Source organism: Lutra lutra, chromosome X (assembly GCF_902655055.1).
Source record: "Lutra lutra chromosome X, mLutLut1.2, whole genome shotgun sequence".
Classification (NCBI taxonomy): Eukaryota; Metazoa; Chordata; class Mammalia; order Carnivora; family Mustelidae; genus Lutra; species Lutra lutra.
In genome coordinates, this window is record NC_062296.1 from 62,884,531 (window position 1) to 62,907,215 (window position 22,685).

General features: G+C 40.7%; 1 protein-coding gene across 8 annotated transcripts in view; it reads left to right on the forward strand.

Moving 5' to 3' along the window:
- CASK (calcium/calmodulin dependent serine protein kinase) overlaps positions 1–22,685 on the forward strand; it is a 353,809-nt gene that overhangs the window by 229,411 nt on the left and 101,713 nt on the right. For all 8 annotated transcript variants that reach the window (XM_047715149.1, XM_047715152.1, XM_047715153.1 and 5 more), the window contains exons 7-8: positions 2,837–3,012; positions 8,186–8,308. In XM_047715149.1, coding sequence (XP_047571105.1) covers positions 2,837–3,012; positions 8,186–8,308 — 299 coding nt within the window. The remainder of the gene's footprint in view (positions 1–2,836; positions 3,013–8,185; positions 8,309–22,685) is intronic.

The window sequence follows — 22,685 nt, forward strand, 5'->3', positions numbered from 1 at the left end:
CTTAAAGCAAGCTGGCCTTCACCAACTCAAGTTCGATAACCCTATTCCTTCTCTTCCATATTACCGTAACTATCTGGGCTACATACCTCCATGTAGTATTCTATGCAGGGACTTGTAATCATATCAAAGACTGAGCTTTATGAGGGCAAGAAGCATCATGGTTTAACCCTCTGTATGTCCACAGCACCTCCCGCTGTGTCTAGAACCCAAGCAGGAACTTGGGAAATTGTCACTAAATGAAAGAGCCTGCTTGGTAATCAGTTTCTGGTTAATAGCAGATTTTATGCAACAAATTAGGAGAAGATGAGGCTAGAAGAAACACAGCGAGAGAAAAGACACAAAAGCCTGACAGAAAAAGTACGTTGAGTGATACCAAAATGTAGAAAGCACAACCCCCTTTTAATACTGAAGAACTCAACCCTTGCTTATCTGTGAAGTTCCTGAGGGCGTTTCTGTTCCGTAGCATAGTTCTTTCATTGATAGCCACAAGACAATCCGGAGTCATCAAGAAAAGGCTGCATTATTTGCAGCATCTTATGTAAAAGAAGTCAGAAAATTGTAAAGAGGGGCACCTGGGTGGCTCAGTGGGTTAAGCCTCTGCCTTCAGCTCAGATCATGATCTCAGGGTCCTGGGATCGAGCCCCGCATCGGGCTCTCTGCTTAGCAGGGAGCCTGCTTCCTCCTCTCTCTCTCTCTCTGCCTGCTTCTCTGCCTACTTGTGATCTCTGTCAAATAAATAAATAAAATCTTAAAAAAAAAAAAAAGAAAATTGTAAAGAGAGAAGCATCCAAAATTATTTTAAAAAGCTTTGGATGTATAAAGATTCAAGTCTTGGCTATTCAAAACAGCCCCTTACCTGAGGTTCTAGGCATTTAGGTTTTATTATATTATCCCAAAGTCTAACATTTAAATATTTAAATGTTTATCTGAAGTATGTCATACACAGTGACATTTTATTTGGTTTGGTAATTGACCACAAAATTCTAAGAACAGGAAGTCATAAAAATCAAGTGACCGCAAAGAAGGAAAAGTCAAGCTATCACAAACAAGGAGTCCAGGAAGATTGGTGTACACTGAAGGTTAACTCTAGTCCTTCACATTTGATCTGCACAAAATACTGTAAAAATTTAATTCCTATATATTCTTTCCCCCACCGTCTGTGGGCAAATTCTTTAACCAAAAGACATGTATGTTCCTTAAGGATGAACACTAATTCTCCAGAATGGATATAGTCTTTGATCCAGATAAATGGAGAGAACCTCCTTTTTGAGTTGTTCAGCTCTTTCTTGTGTAGGAAGTGGTAGGAGTCAAGTTGAATTTCAAAACATCATCCCAAATATAAGAAGGTACCACACCCTCACTGGTACCTTGATCTCTGGCCCTGCTTTTCCCAGCTCCTGCCATCAGCACAAGGCAAGTATCTTCAGCGGCCCAGCTCTGTCCAAGGCTTTTCATGAAGTACGAAGCTTAGCTCTCATCATTTGAGCTTTTTTATGTTACCAGAGCAAGCAAGATGGGGCAATGTGGAATAAACATCTTCCCTTCTAACCACTACAGTTCTCACTGCTCTACTGCACATTTTAAATGAAAATATTTCCATTCTCTGCACCGCAAAGTTAACCTCTTCCATTATGTGGGAAGAGAGGAGCCATAATGATCTGCAGTAAAGGAATATCCCCAGTTCACAATGTAAGAGTTGGTTTATCCATCACCATCCCAACTGAGTTTTGACAGTCACTAACTGGACTTTATGGTATATTTTCTCTAGCTGGATTAGAAGATCTGTAAGGTCTTTTTTTATTTTTTTAACCTGTAAACCACAGTTCTGAGCTCTAGGTAACATATTGTGCAGTCTTCAAAGTAAAAACTACCTTGGACTCCGTGTGATGAGAGAGAAGGTGCAGGGGAAGGAGGGAGGAAAGGAGGAGAAGGCTGGGCCTGCACACAAGAGAAGAAAAGACTTCGTCTGTAATACTGAGTTAAAGATGATTACCAGTGTGCAAATATCTGCTATCAGACTCCTTCCTGAAAGCTAATATTGCTGGGTGGGGGTGCGAGAAAACTCTTTAAAGAAGGTAGGGGCCAAAGGAGATTGAATGAGAGGAGTTTCATGACTTTGCTTTGGTTTAAGTCCTGCGTCTGCTCTCATTCTCACCAAATGTTAACATTCAGAGGAAGCTTTAAAAATCCTATAGAAGAAAATATTACTAGGCATTGTTAATTGCTACAATCAATTCCTAAAACAGTTGAACAGGATTTCAGATTCTGGGTCATATTCTAAGGGAAAGCTCTCTGCATTAGATTTAATTTGAGAGTTTCCTTTTGGCAGTCAAAAGTTGTCTTCTCACTCCTGCCCTCCCACCCCTGCCCCTACTCTGTATTTTTAGTGATTTTCAAATGTGAAAATTAGAAAATTTAAACAACTTCTTCATTAAACAAGAAATAGGTAAGTACCATGCACCCTGCTTAATAAAATACACAGTACCAGTTTTAGAAAGACACTGGCTGACTCAGTGGTGGAGCACTGACTCCTCATCCCACGGTTGTGAGTTCAAGCGCCATGCTGGGTGTAGAGATGACTTAAAATTTTAAGGCAAAAAATAAAAGATGACGATGACAACAAAGTACTATCCTGGGCTCAATATTTTCAAGAGTGATTAAATAATTTTTTCCTTCTGCCTTTTTTTTTTTTTTGGAGGAGGGAGGCGGTAGTAAGAGAATATTTATATTGTTATACTTTTCTTTCCGACTATTGTTGTTCTATTTTCAGTTTTCATATGAGGAAAAAAACGTCATTTTATGTGAACATTTTTCCTTGATGTTGTTTTAAATGTAGGACGCGTTGGAACACCTCATTTTATGGCCCCAGAAGTCGTCAAAAGAGAGCCTTATGGAAAACCTGTAGATGTCTGGGGTTGTGGCGTGATCCTTTTTATCCTGCTAAGTGGTTGCTTGCCTTTTTATGGAACCAAGGAAAGATTGTTCGAAGGCATTATTAAAGGAAAATATAAGGTAATATGAATGTTTTATTTTTCCATTGAGATTAAATTATTCTGGAAAATAGGAAGTCACTATCTGGACTTCCTGATTATCACGTAGTTACCCAGTCAGCGAATAGTTCTTTGCTGACATCATTGACGCCCTAGCCTTGTTATACAGTATGGACCTCAAGCCAATTTCTGAATCACCATCAGCTGCACTGTCATCTAGGCAGAAGACAGGAGACTAGCTTTAAAACAACTTTGGCCTTTCCCCTCCCTCTGTGCTGCAGCTGAACTCTGTCCCACATGTTTGGAACGCTACCCTGTGTTTAAGCTATAAAAACAGGGACCCTGGTCTCTTCGATACAGTATCTGTACGCACAAGTCAATAGTTCCGAGTCTTGGGCCCTTAGATTCACAAAGCCAGTCCTTTTACCATAAATACATTCTAGCAAAACTGCCCTGCTTAGTGCCCTACTTATTTCAAATAAAATTCTAGTTCAGGGGAAGAATTTGGAATGACCCTTGGAATTTATTGTGATAGAATTTGACCTTTTATTTTACCCTGGGCGAGGTGTTCACAACAGATGTGAGCCCAGATGTGAAGGTATCCATTCTCTGTGCAGTGACCAAACCTCCTCTTTAGGCTAAGCTGGAAAATAAACTTCTTTGGCCCTTCTTTGTGTAACTTGAGGAAAGGGCTTCGTTTTTAAAGCTTTTTGCTTAGTTTGTAAAGTGAAAATGGAAATTTCATCCCAGTGATTTAGTAATTCTTTATTTCACACTTAGTATCTGCCTTTATTTATTTATTTATTTATTTTTGCTTTACCACACATGTTGTTCCATTTGATGTAGTCAGCTAGCACAGCTGAAAAATTGGCCACTTACATCCCAGGATAAACTGAAATGCCAGAATCACAACTGCATGTCATAATATACTTTAGAGCCATGTGGTGGGACTTAAACATTCCCGTTCTTCTTTGGCTACTGTGGCTTGGAAACTGCATAGACTATTCACAGACTTGTGATTAACATATTATTACTTTCCTTATTAAAAAACTAAAAATTCATCAGTGACACTCTGAGTGGCTATACCAAAGAGACCCAAGGAATGCTTGGAAATAAACAAGCTCAAGGGCAGTCTCGCTGCCCCAGCTCTTACACTCTGTGGCCCTATACTGCCGCATATGGCCAAAGACTCAAATGCTGTCTACGGGAAACATGGGGGAGCGTGTGTGTCTGTATACCAGCTCCGCACAGCTGATGTTGGGGAAGTTCTTTTTCTGCCCCATGTTACTGAAACCCATACTTTCTATTCAACACAAGCCCTGTTTCATTTTGCAGCCACGCCTGGCAAAACCAGACACACAGGTCCGTGTAGCACCAGACTCCAACAAAACTCTGAGGCCTGTTAAGTTTTCTTTTCATTTCCTCAGTAATGTTAGAATTTCACATGGAACTTCAAGAAGAAGGGGTAGGGAGAGAAATGAAAGGTGAAGTAGCTTCGGGGTTGCAGGTGGAAATGAATTCCACTTTCCTTTTCCATCTCGTGCCATCTCCAGCTTATTAGGAAGGGCCTGCAGCTTCGCCTTGTTCTTTAGTTGGACGAATATATATGCCCAAATTCTGTTGACAGAGAAAGATGTTTGAAATACAGGTTTTTCTGCTTCTCTTAGAGTCACTCGGCCACGGGGGAACAAAATTAATCCTTCCAGGGTAACTAAATATCTCAAGAAACTGCTTGTAAGTAGCCCTCCCCCTCCAATCCCTGGAAGTTGTGAGTGGCTCTGAGGAATACATGGCCATGGCTTTCTGGTCCAATCTGGCCGAGTGACATCACAGATACTAACATAGGAAAACAAACACAATTAGCCATGCACCAGAATAATAATAATACTAGTAGTAATGATAGCTGCCTCATACCTAGCACTTAGTATGTGCCAGGAACTGTGCTAAGCACACCTCTGAACTCATTTTATCCTCCCAGTGCCTTACGACATGGTACCATGTAATGAAATCTCCCACCTGCCTTTTGGAGCACTAAGCATTTGCTAATAATAGAATTCTCCCTTTGTGTCAGTTCAGTTGCTAACTTCCTGGTTTCCAAGACAAACTGTGTTCCAGCAGCCTCTGGTTTTTCATTTTCTCTTTTTGTAAAGCACTGGATAGTTTGTTTGATTCCTTGTAAGAAATTTGAACTGTTCACACATGCCAAAAATTAAGCGATTTTAAAACCCCCATTCTTAGTAGTATAGTAAGTGAGAAGGACATGACAGCTGTATCATAATTTCTGCGCCTGGAGGTGTGAAGCTTTGAGGTTAATAACTTATTTACTCTTTTACTTGGCTAACCTTTCCTTTCATTTATATTCACGGCTTTTTTTTTTTTAATATGAAAGCCCCATGTTTTCAGCAGCTTTTTTTGAAGTATTGCTCCCTCTACAGTGATAAACCTGGTGGCCTTTCATAGATATGTGTGTGCATATGTATATATATACATATGTACATATGTATACACATGCACTGTGCTGTGATTCTGTCAGCATTTATTTTTATGCTTTTTGTTATTGAAAATTTCAAAGAAAAGTAGTAGAGATAACAGTACAATGAACTCCCAGCTTCAGTACCTAGCAACAGATAGCCAACCTGATTTCATCTGTATTGCACATACTACCAGCCAACCTCAAAAATACAATTTCAGGGCGCCTGGGTGGCTCAGTGGGTTAAAGCCTCTGCCTTCGGCTCAGGTCATGGTCTCAGGGTCCTGGGATTGAGCCCCGCATCGGGCTCTCTGCTCAGTGGGGAGCCTCCTTCCTCCTCTCTCTCTCTGCCTGCCTCTCTGACTACTTGTGATCTGTCTGTCAAATAAATAAATAAAAATCTTTTAAAAAAAAATACAGTTTTATCACCCCGGTAGTTCCTAAGAACTGTGAGCAAAATTCTTGATCTCTAGGGGTATTTTCAAGAAAATTTTGATGACATCTTTCAAAAGCTGTCATAGTTTATCGACTGCTACTGGCCTTATGTGATTTTCATTTAACCCTTTATTCTCACTTGCTGGCCTACTTGATCTTTTCAGGTAGCTGTCTGGGAATACCCTTTACCTCGAATATAGGCTAACATTTAATTTTGATGAACTTTCTTATAAAAGACAAAAATGTATTTGCCAAAGTATGTACAAGATGCAGTGCCATACTCTGCTATGCGTAGCCAGTTGGCAGCTCCACACCGGGAGTCGGGGCACCTGTGGCTTTAGTATTCAAAGGAGTGAGAGTGGTCTCTACCCCTGGTTCGTTCCCCTTATATAAACTCAACCTCCCACATTAATTTCAGCTACCCTTTCAGCCAAAGGAAGAGGAAAAGCCTGGATCAGACTCCCTCACAAATAGAATGTGGGGCATATATTTCTCAGCCTCTGCTCATCTCAGAAATCTTAACCACCACTTTAAGATAACATCTCCACCCCTTTCCCCAAGGACAGATCATTCGGACTTTAAGGAGCACATCAGCTCCAGGGTGGGGAAGCGGGAAAAGGCTGCGCCTCATCTCAACACCCACAGGATTTCAACTGGACCAGTTGATCACAATTTTAATAGGATGATGACAGTAGGGCACTCACTTTAGAATCTGCTTCAGAGAAGCAGAAGTGACTATTGTTTGGCATTCTGCCTGTTAGGAAAAGAACGAGGAACATTTTTCACTGCCCATCTACAAGTATAGAGACTCACAGTAGCCAGAGTGAAATATCTCATGCTAACCCTTGGCCAACTGTAATGATTCCTGTGTACTGTGATGCAAGCTGTGATTTTATTTGGCTTTAAGTTTTGATGGACTTTATTCTTCATCTTGCTCCCTTAGAAGGTGACCTAGGACTCCTCTGGTTCAAGCCATGGCATCACTAGCTCCTGGCACCAGGCAGCTCACATACATTCACCCGATGGGTCTGCTTCTTGATATTAAATAAGGAATGAGACTGTACTCATCTCTCCCTGCCAGTCCCCACTGGCCTTCCCAACTGCAGACCCTAAGTATCCCTTCCCTTTTTTCTGTTTCCTGGTCTCAGACATACCGTTTTCCCCAGGAGCCATCTTGCTCTTTTCCTCCCAGATCCACTTTCTTGCAAGTCTTGTATCTTTTAAACAACTCATAGTTTTTGTTCATTTGTTTGACTTTAGTCATTTGGCCTTGCGACTTAGTTGTCTCATCTCTACAAGAGGAACCAACATAACTTCACTGAAGGCAATATGCAAGTGATCTGGCTATTGTGTAGGGCCTATGGTATCAGTATATTTGTTCCTAAATACTGAAATTGATGTGCAGTGACCACAAAATAGCCTATTAGGAACTTCACATAACTTCATAATTACTGTACTTTCCAATTTTAAAAAGAAAGTGTTTCAAAGTATTTTTAAAATTTTCAATTTAAAAATTTTATTAGTCCTGGGGTGCCTGGGTGGCTCAGTGGGTTAAGCCTCTGCCTTTGGCTCAGGTCATGATCTCGGGGTCCTGGAATCGAGCCCTACATCAGACTCTCTGCTCAGCAGGGAGCCTGCTTCCCCTTCTCTCTCTGCCTGCCTCTCTGCCTACTTGTGATCTCTCTCTCTCTCTCTCTCTGTCAAATAAATAAATAAAATCTTTAAAAAATAAAAAAATAAATTTTATTAGTCCTTTCCTAGAGCAAAGTATCTAGTCTCTTTAGCTAAGGTAGAAACTGCAGTCAGGAATATTCTGTTCTTCAGTTATTAAAAATAGTGTAACTTGGGGCGCCTGGGTGGCTCAGTGGGTTAAGCCGCTGCCTTCGGCTCAGGTCATGATCCCAGGGTCCTGGGATCGAGCCCTGCATCGGGCTCTCTGCTCAGCAGGGAGCCTGCTTCCCCCCCTTCTCTGCCTGCCTCTCTGTCTACTTGTGATCTCTGTCAATTAAATAAATAAAATCTTAAAAAAAAAGATTTAAAAAAATAGTATAACTTATGTGACAATAAGATCATATGTAAGGGATATTTACTGATGCAAAATTTCATAGACGGAGCAACAGCCACCAAAGCCTTGCCTTTGTCCTCTTCCTTAGAAAGCAAGGCTTTAGAATCAGATTTCTCTTCTTCAAGAATTTTATTCCCATCGAAATAGCATAAGAGTGTTACATCATAGTGAACGTTAACTTCTCACTGGACGATAACTATGGAATTTTCCTCTCCTTCTCTTCAGATGAATCCAAGGCAGTGGAGCCATATCTCTGAAAGTGCCAAAGACCTAGTCCGTCGCATGCTGATGCTTGATCCAGCGGAAAGGATCACTGTTTATGAAGCACTGAATCACCCATGGCTTAAGGTACGGGGGCGCGTAGGTGGCCCACTACACCTTGTGTGAACACTTCTGGCGACAGGAATGTCTTGCTCTAGAGGGCAACTCTTCCCACCTCTTTTCTGAGCACTTTTTTGGAGTTTTGTCCATCTTGTTTGCGTTTCCAGATAGCCTCTGTAAATACCTGAGTAGAAAATACACCATTCTAATGACAGTCAGCCATCAGAGGGAACAGAGGCAGATTAAGGCCAAACAAATCAGGGAGGAAGGCATGTTTGACCCGTGTCCCAAAGCTGTGCAACAAGAACAAGGGAAGTGTGGCTGTGTTTATGACAGAAAGTTGTGATCTTTACTTTGGGTGTGACTTTATGGTTCATAACATTATTTTTATTTCAATAGATAACTAGATACAGATTTATTGTTTTAGGAAGAAGCTAGATTTTTAAAATTCTTTCTCTATCCCATCTTGCGAATGAGTATTAAGGAAAATGTAACTTGGGACTTGAATGAAACAGCGCTGTTTGATTAAGACATTCTACAGTAATTCCAGCAAATTCTCTGTACAGGAGAAAACAGAGGCTCAGAGGTGGAGAATCTTGCCCCAAGTCACAGAAGTTGTCAGTAATGGAACCAGGATTTTAACTGAGCCTACCACGACACTTTCCTTTTCATGCGAGATCCTCTGTCTTTTCCTTACTCAAGGACGTCACTCCAGTAATATCCCTTTTCTTGCATCATCGCTCTCCTGGCTCTCTTCAATCTAATATGCTACTTCTTATTCTTATTACACATGCATGTGAGTGCACATGTGTGCACACGCACATACACACACACACACACACACACACACCCTAACCCTACAACCTCTTCCAGCTTCTGTTCCCCTAGATAGCAAAACTCCTAGAACTAAGTTGACTGTACCCATCCTTGCTCCTCTTTTGCTCTGTCTCCACTCTGGCCCTTGGAGACCTCGTTTAATTTTAATGGTCTTAAGTGCTATTTGTACTCTGTTCAGAGTCCTCAATTTTTATCTTTAGACCAAGCCTCTCACCAAAGTGATTCTTTCTTAACCCAGGGTATAGTCTCGCCCCCTAATACCTCTCTGATTTCGCCCCCTACTACTCTCCTCTTAGTCTGTTCTCCACATATTGGCATCATTGTGGTTCCTCAGACACGAGGCTCATTCTGGCTCCAGTGCCCCTGTGTTCGTCATGCTCTTTCCCGAGAACGCTCTTCCCCAGGTATAGTCATGGTTCCTTTACCACCTTCAGATCTTTGCTTAGCTGTCAGCTTCTTAGTAAGAGCTTTCCTGTCTACTCAGTTTAAAATTAGGAAGAAGGAATGCCCCTGCCGCCAGTATGCCAAGTCCCCCTTCCCTGCCTTAGTTTTCTCCATGACATTTGTCACCATAAGACATACCTATATTTTACTTGTTTGTAGTCTGTTTACCCCCTGTAAAATACAAGCTGCAGAAGGGTGGGATTTTGGGGTTGTCAGTTCACTTCTGTCCAGCACTCTAGAAAGTATCTGGCATATAGTAGGCACTCAATAATTATTAGTTACTGTTTAATGAATGAACGAATGAATGTTCATTATACTATACCATGCTACTCCCCTAGAAATTATGAAAAAACAATAAGATATATTAAAATGTAGATTACTAATGTGTCTTAGTGGCAGTGACGTGGATGATGATATTAGAGAACAGTTTTGAGATTCCAATGGATCCTGAGTCTCCCTTAAGAATTTTACTTATCAGGGCACCTGGGTGGTGTAGTGGGTTAAGCACCGATTCTTGGTTTCAGCTCAGGTCCCGGTCTCGGGGTCATGAAATCGAGCCCCACATCAGGCTCTGTGCTCAGTGTGGAGTCTGCTCTGTCTCCCTCTCCCTGCCTCAAATTAATAAATAAATCTTTAAAAAAATAATATAATTTATCAAATCTGCATTCAACTCTTGATACACAGTTCTAGTTATTCTTGACTTGAAATATTTGGTTTTAGTTATTCCTGATTTCCCCCAGAAAAGAGTAAGTAAGCAGTTTTTAGATACATTCTTAGTATTTTTTTTCTCCCAGTAATGACCAGTGTACAGGGGACTTCTATTTCTCTTTTGCCTATCTCAGTTTCTCCATAATGGGAATCTTTTATTCATTAGAAGTTAATTTAAATGCCAAAGGACAATGAAAATGGCAGCCATATTAGTCATGTTTAAGATCATTTAGAAAATTTGGCTCTCATTATCATGCATATCTTGACTAACATTTATTTTTGGAACCCTTCTCCCTGCAGTGATCGTAGTTCTTGTTCTAAATAATCTGACCTTAATACATAATAGATTTCTGGTACCAGAAAGACAATAGACAAAAAATGTTAGTAACTTAAATGAAAAAGTTCCGGAAGGCTGTTTGAGCTCATCATGTGCCATGTCTGAGCTACAATTTACCTTCACTGCTTAGGTGCCATCTGGAGATGGAAGAATTCCATGAGAATGTTATCTAGCAAATACTTGTCCATGTATACTTGTGAATCATTGCTGTGGATGAAATTGATGTTAATTTTGTAAAGACTAAATTTAAGCTGTAGTTTGTATACGAAAAACTCCTGCATAACTACAAAGTGAAGAAATAAGATGACGAATGTCCTTGTAGTGAAGAGTGCCCAAAGTGATAATACCATGACTGGGTGTCAAAAGAAAAAAAAAGACTTATTTCCTTGGTAAAACCACAAGAAAATGTCCTATTCAGTGATGTCATATCAAAAAAGAATTTGAGTAAATAGACCAAGTAATATGTGAATGTCTTATGATTGTCAAATTATATTTAATGTCTTTAAATTAGTGGTGTTTGCTATGAATATTCATTCCAGCAAAAATAAGACCAACTAAAATTGTACTTTCTTTATAGATGACTGAGCTCTTTTCACACCTTTTGTAGCCTTCATATGTAGACCCTGATGTACATTGACTGTAATAAAACATGAAAAGGGTGTTGCTGTCAGGCTAGTCAATTTGACTTTTGGAAAAATCAGTCACACCAAAGAGAGAAAGGCATGGTCAGGCTTCAAGACAGGTTTTCAGATGGTACCAATACAACATAAACACACAGACAAGCTCGAAGAAGTCACAGGGGAGAAGCATCACATGAGCACAGCAGTATGGGCTCGGGAAGACCATTGAGGTACAAGAGAGATCACTGTCATCTGGAGGTCCAGGAAGGCCTGGGGGAGCACAGACAAAGCATCACCAAGTCTTCATGGCACGTAGGGGTGGGGACAGGAAGTAAACTAGTTTGGTACCAATGTCAGCTCTTTGAAGGGTTGTACAGTAGGAGACTGGGAATTCTGGTTTGAGGGAAGAATACATACAGTCCCAAATGCCAAACTGAGGACTTCAGATATTACGGTGTAGATGGTAAAAAGCGACTGCGAGCTTTTGGGTGCCAATACAGTGCAAGCAGCAAGCTTATACAATTCCTTTGGACTCTGTGTGCAGGTGGGTTGTCTTTTGGGGGTACAAGCACTGGAGGCAGAGAGAACTGGTGGAAGCTGTCGCTGTCCAGTCAGGAGGTAATAGGGGCCTGCACCCAGGGAGTAAAGGTGGAAGTGAGAAAGAAACACTCAGACTGAGAGATTTTAAGGAAGGAAAACTAATGAGGCTCAGTGAGTGATTCGAGGTATTTGGAATTAGGAAGCCCCCAAGAGAGTCAAACATGTAGAGCGAAAGTGATGTCTTGTAAACTTGTTATTTTGAAATAACTTTAGACTCACATGGAAGTGGCACCTGGCCGGCTCAGTTGGTAGACCATGCAACACTTGATCTCAGGGTTGTGGGTTTGAGCCCCATGTTGGGTATAGAGATTACTTACAAATAAAATCTTCAAAAAATAAGAAATAAAATCTTAAAAAATTTAAAGAAGTAGCAAAAACAGTATAAAATTCCCATGTACATTTCACCATTCTTCCCCCACAATGATGATATCTTATATGACCATAACTAGGAAATTGACATTGGAACGCTTAACTCAACTGCAGGCCTTATTGATTTTCACCAGTTTTTATGTATGTGCATGTGTGCGTATGTGTGTGTTTCTAGGAAATTTTTATCACGTGTATGGAAGTGTATAAGCACAGCCATAATCAGGATAAAGAAGTGCTTTTCCACCCATCATGCTACTCCTTAATAATCATCCTCCCCCTAACTCTGAACCACTGATCCATTCTCCATCACTATAATTCTTGTCCTTTTGAGAGTCTTATATAAATGGGATTATACAGTATCTGACTGTCTATGAGAAACTCCGGTCTCCAGGGTGTTCTCTTTTCCTCTCACACAACTACCACACTCAACAGCACTTCTGACACCAGGTGTGTCTGGGTTATTTCCTCACATCAAGCAGTTCTCTGACACCAGCTGGGTGTCCTTCATTTTAATTCAGTTCTGACACTGACTGAAATTAATCCAGACCCCACAGGTTAAGGGCTTGGTCCCAAGAGACTGTCCCCCAGTTCAGATGCCAGTCGCACAGTAGGTCCCCAGGTTACCCACGACTTCTGTCCCACTTGCCTACAAATTAGAGGTTCCCATAACCCACCCCATCTCAACCTTGGATTTGACTGTTTGCTAGAACAGCTCACTTAGGGAAACACTTAGGTGTACCAGTTTATTATATGATAAAAAGTGTGGTAAAGGATACAGATGAAGAGATACATAGAGCAAGGTCTTAGAAGGGTCCTAAGCACAGGAGTTTCTGTTCCTGTAGAAGGTGGGGTACACCACACTCTTGATATGTACATGTGTCCATCAACCCAGAAGCTCTCCAAACCCCATACTTTGGGAAATTTTATGGAGGCTTCATCACGTAAGCACTGATCATTGACTCTATTTCCAGCCCCTGTCCCTACTCTAGAGAATGGCAGGGGAGGGCCCTGAACATTCCAACCTTATGATCATGACTTGGTCTTTCTGGTGACCACCCCCCATCCAGGAGCCCACCAGGAATCACCTCATTAAAACAGAGACACTGCTGTCACCCAGGAAATGCCAAGTGATTTAGGAACTCTGTCAGGAGCTACAGTCAAAGACCAAATACTAGAATAGAAGATGCTCCAGTGCTCTTATCACCTAGGAAATTACAAGAGTTTTTTAGGAGCTCTGCGGCAGGAGCTGGGAAAATGTTAGAACAAAAGATTCTCCCAGCACCCCTATTAAAAGGGTTTTAGGGCTCAGTGTTAGGAACCGGGGTCAGAGACCTACATATTTGTTATTACTTCACAGATTAGGTTTTTTACTCAGCATAATACCCTTGGGATCCATCCAAGGTGTTGTGTAGGTCAATAGTTCATTCCTTTTTATGACTGAATAGTACTCCACTGTATGGATGTACAAGCCTTTTTGATCCATCCATCTTTTGAAGGGCGCTTGGGTTGTTTCCAGTGTTTGGCTAATACAAAGAAGGCTGCTATGCACATCTATATACAGATTTTCTTTTCTCCAAAGTAAAAAACCAGTGAGTGAGTTTGCTGAATCCTATCGTAAGTATATATTCAACTTCATAAAAACTGCCAGATCATTTTCCAGAGTGCCTGTATGATTTTTCTTTCCCACCAGCAGGGTATCTGAGAACCGGTCATTCTGTGTCCTTGTCAGCACTTGGCCATGTCAGCAATTTTTTAACCACTCGTAATTGCTTTTAGGAACATTTTTATAGCACCTGCTTAAAAATCCCAGTTGGATGAGTCTAACATCTGTGCCTTCTCTGTGTTGATATCTGTTGGTTGTCTTTTCTCATTAGTTTGAGATTTTCCTAGTTCTTGGCATGAGCAGTAATTTTAGATAGTATGCTGGACATTTTTAGTATCACCATATTATGGGACTATGATTCTTATTTAAATCTTCTATTTTAGTAGGCAGCTAACCTGATTACATTCAGAACACACATCCTGGCCCACTTTTAGGGCTGTAGTTTCATTTCCAAAGCCTTTGCAGTATGCGTCTGGTCTGCCTCACTTGGGCACAGCTCAGAGCCTCCTCTGAAACCTGGGAGGTATTCCATACCATAGTGTCATCTTAAAGCTCTTGCTGTGTTGATCTTGGTTGGTTTTAGACATGGCTTTATTGGGAATGTGGCAAGGACTTCATATAGATTGTAAAACTCCCTTCCCCAGCTCTCTTCTCTTGATCACCCTGCTCCCTCTCTCTCGGGAGTAGACTTCCTCCTTCTAGCTGTTGTTTGCATCAGGCAGGGCCAGGAGGGTGGAAAGGGCTCTGAGTGGGAGGAAGTCAGCTTCTTTCATGGTGCTCCCTGGAGTAGAGTGGATAAAGTCAAAACGGTTCTGTCCCGCAGAGCCAACCTCTTCATCGCCCTTGGCTATAGAGAGTAGGCTTTTCTTGGGGCTTATTTTTATGTGTTCCTTGTCCTTGGAGTTTCCGGGTTGTGGGCTGCTGTGACACCCAAGCGAGGATATGTTAAGAGGAAAAAAAAATCCCAACGATATCACCAAAGGATCACCCATCAAGTCCTGGGATTCCCTCCCTTGTCTGCCTTGTCTGCCTCTTCCCCAGCTTTCAGAGCCTTCTATCAGTGATTCAGAAGGGAAAGCAAGTAATTTCTTTGTTATCAAGAACTCTAAAGAATTAAGCTTTGGAAAAAGAAGTGTTTCGGGAATGCTTTAGAACTCTGCACCGGGGGCACCTGGCTGGCTCAGTCAGTTGAGTGTCTGACTCTTGATTTTGGCTCAGGTCATGATCTCAGGGGTGAGATCGAACCCCACATAGGGCTCTGCACTCAGCAGGGAGCCTGCTTGAAATTCTCTCTCCCTCTTTCCCTCTCCTCCTCTCTCTCCCTCTGCCCCTCCACCCACTCATATGCACATGCACTCTCTCTCTTTCTCTCTCTCAAATAAAATAAATCTCTTTTTTAAAAAATCTGCGCCAGTGCCTGTGTCTTGCTCAGGGAACCAGGCATGCCACATATCTTTGAAGTCACTTTCCCTGGGCCCTGTCTTTCTCTCACATTTGGCATTAGCTAGAAGACCAATGTCTGTTGTACTATCTGCAGAGACTACAAAGGGTCTGAAGACCCTTTTATTTTTTTAATATCAGAGGGAATTTTTTCTGTTACATATACCTAAAATGTTTAGCAATTTCAGTTTAAGCAAAATGCAGTCCGACTTTCACCTCGATTCAGCAATAGTAATAAAGACTCCCTACCAACATTTTCCATGAAGAACTTTCTGTTCTTTATATATCTGAACCGTCCAGCATAGTAGCAACTAGCCATATGCTTGAAATGTGTCTGAACCGTCTTTTATATCTTTTATATCTTTTATAACCGTCCAGCATGGTAGCAACTAACCATATGCTTGAAATGTGTCTAGTACAACTGAAGAACTGAATTTTTAATTATATTAATTTTTTTCAGATTTATTTATTTGAGAGAGCAAGACAGTACACATGCAGGTGCGGGGAGGGGCAGAGGGAGAGAATCTCAAGCAGACTCCCCACTAAACACGGAGCCCGTCTCAGGGCTCGAACTCGTGACCTGAGCTGAAACCAAGAGTCAAACACTTAACCAACTGAGCCATCCAGGCATCCCTTAATTACATTTAATTTTAATGAATTTAAATTTAGATAGTTTTATCTAGTGGCCACTATATTAGAGAAGGCTTGGGACTCTTCATTCAAAAACATGCTGTTACTTGGTTCACCCTTTTTTGGAAGCAGTAAATAAAGACAATTAGAAATGGGTCATAGGTTTGGTCCCCTGTGATTTTTACTATATTTTATTTTTACATTTTTCTTATGTGATAGGAACATATTATCATCTAGAAAACAACCAAACTTATTTAATAAGCTGTTTGTTGATACAGGCATACATACTTACAGCACTCCTAAATTACTTTACATCAGAGGTTTGTACATGTTGACTAGCAAAAACGATTATTAAAACCCGTCATGTACCTATACAGCATCTCCTTTAATCTTCATAAAAACCCTGTAAGATTAGTTTTCAAAAAGAAACAGTTAAGAGAATATAAGGTCATACAGCCAGTACCTAAATGACCCAGAATTTGAACAAAAGTCTTTCTGACTCCAAACTCACTGTCTTTCTGCTATATTATACACCTCCTTTTCATTTGGGTTCTTTGGCTTGTGTTGAAGACCTTCCTGAGTTTGCTTCCCCCCTACCCCCATTCTATCAAAATACAAAAACAAGTTTTACTCAGAAAGTAAAACAAAGCCCATTTTGATGTTTGTTTTTCCGTATATGTTGGTTAAATATCACCAGGCATAACACACCTTAAAATTTTGTTTATAATTTTTTAAATTGAAGTTTAGCTGCCATGTGTTATATTAGTTTCAGATGTTCAAAATAGTGGTCCTACAATTGTGTACCTCATGCACTGCTTGCTACAATAACGGCAGCTACCACCTGTCACTGAACAGAGGAATTATAATATTATCGACTATATTCCATATGCTGTACTTTTCATCCCTAAGATGTACTTATTCTATAACTGGAAGTTTGTTCTTCTTAATCTCCTTCACCTATTTTCGCCTATCCCCCCCCACCACCACCATCCACTCTGGCAACTACCAGTTTGTTCTCTGTATTTATGAAACTGTTTATGGTTTTGTTTGGTCATTTGTTTTGTCTTTTATTATTTTTTTAAGTAGGCTCCATGTCCAGTGTGGGCCTGAACTCACGACCCTGAGGTTGAGAGATAGGTTCTACCAGCTAAGCCAGCCAAGCACCCCTGTTTTGTCTTTCTGATTCCACATATAAGTGAAATCATAGGGTATTTGCCTTTCTCTGTCTGAATTAATTTAGCATAATATCTTGTAGGTCCATCTGTGTTATTGCAAATGGCAAGATTTCATTCTTTTTTATGGCTGAGTAATAGTCCATTGTGTGTTATGTACGTGTGTATGTGTATCACATCTTCCACAAACAGTAACAGCAATCCATTAAAAGATTGCCTTGCTTGTTATAGAATGCTAATTTTATGCTTGTCTCTGCTAGTTAATTATTTGATAAATTCTTATGTCTTCTGTATTGGTGAACCTGTTCTGGCTTAGTGCAGGAAAAGGAGATTAAGTCCCTAAAGACAATAAAATCATTTCCAAGATGTTTAGCATATAGAATCTGGCAGATGTGCAAATTATAGTCATTTTGACATCAAGCATTGTATGTGCACTCAAGAAAAATACAACTTTGCTCTCCAGTAGAACTCTTGTTACATTTAGTCATTAATGTAGAAAATAAATTTTAAAGTGTTTGTATTCATTCCTTAGGAATGTCAATGATAATAAGGTGAAGTTTTGACAGGACTGACTATAAAATTCTACACTTAAATTCAAAAATAAATTTCGTAAGTACATAATACCAAAATATTGATTTTAGAAGTGGCTCACATGCACACATGAATTTAGATATAAAATAATAATGTGGGGTGCCCAGGTAGCTCACTTGGTAAAGTGTCTGCCTTCAGCTCAGGTCATGATCCCAGAGTCCTGGGATCAAATCCCACATCAGGCTCCCTGCTCATTGGGGAGCCTGCTTCTCCCTCTTCTTGTGCACTCTCTCTCTCTCTTTCTCTCTGACAAATAAATAAAATCTTTTCAAAAATAAAAAATAGGGGCACCTGTGTGGCTCAGTGGGCTAAGGCCTCTGCCTTTGGCTCAGGTCATGATCCCAGGGTCCTGGGATCAAGCCCCGCATCGGGCTCTCTGCTCAGCGGGGAGCCTGCTTCCCCCTCTCTCTCTGCCTGCCTCTCTGCCTACTTGCAATCTCTGTCTCTCAAATAAATAAACAAAATCTTAAAAAAATAATAATAATGTGATCTTGAATTTAATTTCCAAATGTTATATAGTATTCAGATTAAGAAAATTAAGAGGCCCACTTCATACTAATTAATCTTCATCAGGTATAATGCATCTCCTTTTTTCCCAGATGCATAATAAGATATAATGTCCTCCTACCTTGTGAAGAATAAGTAACATAAACATGTAAAGCACTAGAACAATGCCTGGCATGTAATAAGCCCCTCAATACATGCTAACTATTATGATGATAGTTACATCCATTTGAGCCATGACTTTTGAGATAATGTATAGGTATTATCTCTACTATCTTATATAGTTGTTTTAAAGAATAAATGAGGGGGGCCCCTGGATGGCTCAGTCACATAAGCATCTGACTCTTGATTTCAGCTCAGGTCATGACCTCAGGGTCTTAAAATCAAATCAAGCCCTGAATCAGGCTCTGTACTCAGCAGAGTCTGCTGGAGATTCTCTCTCTCCCTCTGCCCCTCTTCCTGCTCTTGCACACGCTCTCCCTAAAATAAGTAAATATTTCTAATTAAAAAAGAAAAAAAGAATATGTGGTGCCTGGGTGGCTTAGTGATTAAGCATCTGCCTTCGGCCCAGGTCATGATCCCAGGGTCCTAGGATCGAGCCCCGCATCGGGCTCCCTACTTTTCCCTCTCCCCTCCCTCTGCTGTGTTCCCCCTCTCGCTGTGTCTCTGTCAGGTAAATAAATAAAATCTTTTTTAAAAAAAAGAATAAACGGGATAATGCCAGTGAAAGTCCCAAATTCAGTGGCTGGGACAGAGTTAAATACTAACTTAATACCTTCTAAATGTTTATGACCCTCCAAAACTTCATTTCCAGACCACATTTCTCTCCTGCACTCCAGGCTTGTATGTCCAAGTACCTACTTGAATCTCCATTTGAACTTTATATATTTCAAGCATAATACAGTCAAAACTATAGTCCTGCTCTCTTCCCCATCTCCATTGGTGTCAGACTCCTAGTTGCTCACACTGAAAAACTTGGTGTAGTCTTTGACTCCTCTCTCTCACACCCCACAACCAATCTGTCAGAAAATCCTGTTCTTTCCACCTACAAAATATATTCAGAATTAAGAACTTCTGTTCTTGGAAAGACACTGTAAAGAAATGAAAGGATAAGCTATGAAATGGGAGTAAATATTTGCAAATTAGCTATCTGATAAAGGAGTTACATATTTAGGTTATGTAAAGAATCCCTTCTTTTGAACTGTCATTGACACACAATATTATATCCGTTTCACGTGTACAACATAGTAATTGAAAGTTTATATACATTATGAAGTAATCACCATGCTAAAACCTAGCTACCATCTGTCACCATACAGAGTTGTTACAGTATTATTAACTGTATTTCCTTTGCTGTACATTATATCTCTGTGTCTTATTTATTTTATAACTGGGAGTTTGTACCTTTTAATCCCCTTTCCCTATTTGGGAAGAATTCTTAAAAGTCAGTAATAAGAAAACACCCAACCCAGTTCAGAACAGGGAAATATTTGGTACAGACACTTCTTCAACAAGGAAGATATGTGGATGGCAAATAAGCACAAGCAAAGTTGCTCAACATCATGAGTCTTCAGGGAAATACAAAGTAATGCCACAGTGAGATCTCTATAGGCACATGTATCAGAATGAGTAAAATCAGAAAACTAACCATACCAAGTGCTGGCGAGAATACAGAACAACCGGAAGTGATACATTGCTATGGAAATGTAAAATGGTACAACCACTTTGGAAAATAGGTTGGCAGTTTCTTAAAAAGTTAAACATACTCCTATAATACAACCCAGCCATTCTACTCCTAAGTATTTACCTAAGAGAAATGAAATACATGTCCATACAAAGACTTGTACATTAATATTCATAGCAGCTTTCTGTGTAATAGCCAAAATTTGGGAAAAACCCACAGTCGATAAGCAGATGAATGAATAAACAAATTATGGCATATCCTTACAGTGGTATGCCACTCGGCAATAAAAAAGGGCTGAACTATTGATACTCGCAACTTCATGGATGAAGTTCAGAACCTTTATGAGGAAAATGAGTACATACTGTCTGGTTCCGTTTCTGTAAAATTCTAGAAAATGCAAACCAATCTACAGTGACAGAAACAGTGGCTGCCTGGGGACTGGAAGGGAAAGGACGAAAGGACATAGGGAAACTTCCGAGAGTGGTATATGCATCTTGATTGCGGTGATGCTTTTATGCTTATAAATCAAAACTGATCAAATTATACATTTTATTTTTTTTTAAAGATTTATTTATTTATTTGACAGACAGAGATCTCAAGTAGGCAGAGAGGTAGGTAGAGAGAGAGAGGGAAGCAGGCTCCCCACCAAGCAGAGAGCCCGATGCGGGGCTCGATCCCAGGACCCTGGGACCATGACCCGAGCCGAAGGCAGAGGCTTTAACCCACTGAGCCACCCAGGTGCCCCCAAATTATACATTTTAAACATGCAGTTTGTTATATGCTAATTACACTTCAGTAAAACATTCTGTGGAAAACAAAATATATTCAGAATCTATCTCCTTTTCACCTTTTTAAATTTTTCCACCCTATTTCATCTATCATCATCTCCCCCCACAGATTACTGCAGTAACCTTCTAACTGGTATCCTTGCCCCCCCCACTTTTTTTTTCTTAAACCCGTGCCCCCTTCTAATCTGTTTTCAAAACAATAACCAATTGTTCCTTTAAAATTGTCAGATCATGTCACTTCAGCTCAAAACCCTCCAGTGGCTCCCTCTTCCACGCAGAGTAAAAGGCTGTTTATGGCCTACGCCCAGCCTGTCATCTCTCTGATCTGATCTATTTACTCTACACACCTGGGTCTCCCTGCTAGTTCTTAGAAATTCTAGGTGCACTCCCTCCTTTGGGCCTTTGGATTGTTGGTTCTCCCTGCCTAGACCACTTCCTCACCACTTTTGGGTGTCCTCACAGTAATTGGGCCTACACTGACCACCCTGTTTTAAACTTCAGTATACCCACCCCCCCTCACTCTGCTTTCCTTTTTCCTTTATTCCATACTGTTTTTATCATACTCCATAATTTACCTTTTTGTATTTCCTTCTCCTATTCGAATACGAGCTATACGAGGGCCTGAATCTTTGTTGGTTTTGTTTATTCATGTATCCCAAATGGATAGAACGATGCCTAGCACATAGTATTCTCTCAAGAAATATTTCTGAAATGAATACTTACCTAAATCTTTGATGCACTGACAAATTAGAGTTGAACTGAAGGAGATGTTAAGAAGGATGACAAGAGGTTTAAAATATACAGGAGGAATAGTTGAGGCAACTGGAGACATCCCAGGGAATAGATTTAGGAGAAGCATGATCCCCCTCTTAGCTACTGAAGTGTTATTGTATGGAAGAGGTAGGATATTTGCTCCGTGATGTTGCAGAGGACAGAGTTAATCGAAACAAGCCAGGTATGGGCCCAGGCTAAGTAAGAACATTTTTACTTTCTTAAAATTAGAGTAAGTTGCCATAAAATAATGATCACCTACTGGACAAGGTCAAACAGAATAATCCTCCCATCAGGGATTGAAGAGGACCCCCCCATGGTGAAATGGTTGAATTAGATGGCCTTGAAAACTTTGTTCTAGTTCAAAGATACTGGGATTTTTCTCCCTTTTTTTTTTAAAGATTTTTATTTATTTATTTGACAGAGATCACAAGTAGGCAGAGAGGCAGGCAGAGAGAGAGGAAGGGAAGCAGGCTCCCCGCTGAGCAGAGAGCCCGATGCGGGGCTCGATCCCAGCACCCTGGGATCATGACCTGAGCCGAAGGCAGAGGCTTTAACCCACTGAGCCACCCAGGTGCCCCTGGGATTTTTCTTTCTTTCTTTTTTTTTTTTTTTAATTTTTTTTATTTTTTTCAGCATAACAGTATTCATTATTTTTGCACCACACCCAGTGCTCCATGCAATCCGTGCCCTCTACAATGCCCACCACCTGGTGCCCCCAACCTCCCACCCCCCACCCCTTCAAAATTCTCAGATCGTTTTTCAGAGTCCATAGTCTCTCATGGTTCACCTCCCCTTCCAATTTCCCTCAACTCCCTTCTCCTCAACATCTCCCCTTGTCCTCCATGCTATTTGTTATGCTCCACAAATAAGTGAAACCATATGATAATTGACTCTCTCTGCTTGACTTATTTCACTCAGCATAATCTCTTCCAGTCCCGTCCATGTTGCTACAAAACTTGGGGATTCATCCTTTCTTTCTTTTTTTTTTTTTTTTTTTTACAGCTTTATAAACATATATTTTTATCCCCAGGGGTACAGGTCTGCGAATCGCCAGGTTTACACACTTCACAACACTCACCATAGCACATACCCTCCCCGATATCCATAACCCCACCCCCTCTCCCAACCCCATCCCCCCATCAACCTTCAGTTTGTTTTGTGAGATTAAGAGTCACTTATGGTTTGTCTCCCTCCCAATCCCATCTTGTTTCATTTACTCTTCTCCTACCCCCTCGACCCCCCATGTTGCATCTCCTCTCCCTCATATCAGGGAGATCATATGATAGTTGTCTTTCTCCGATTG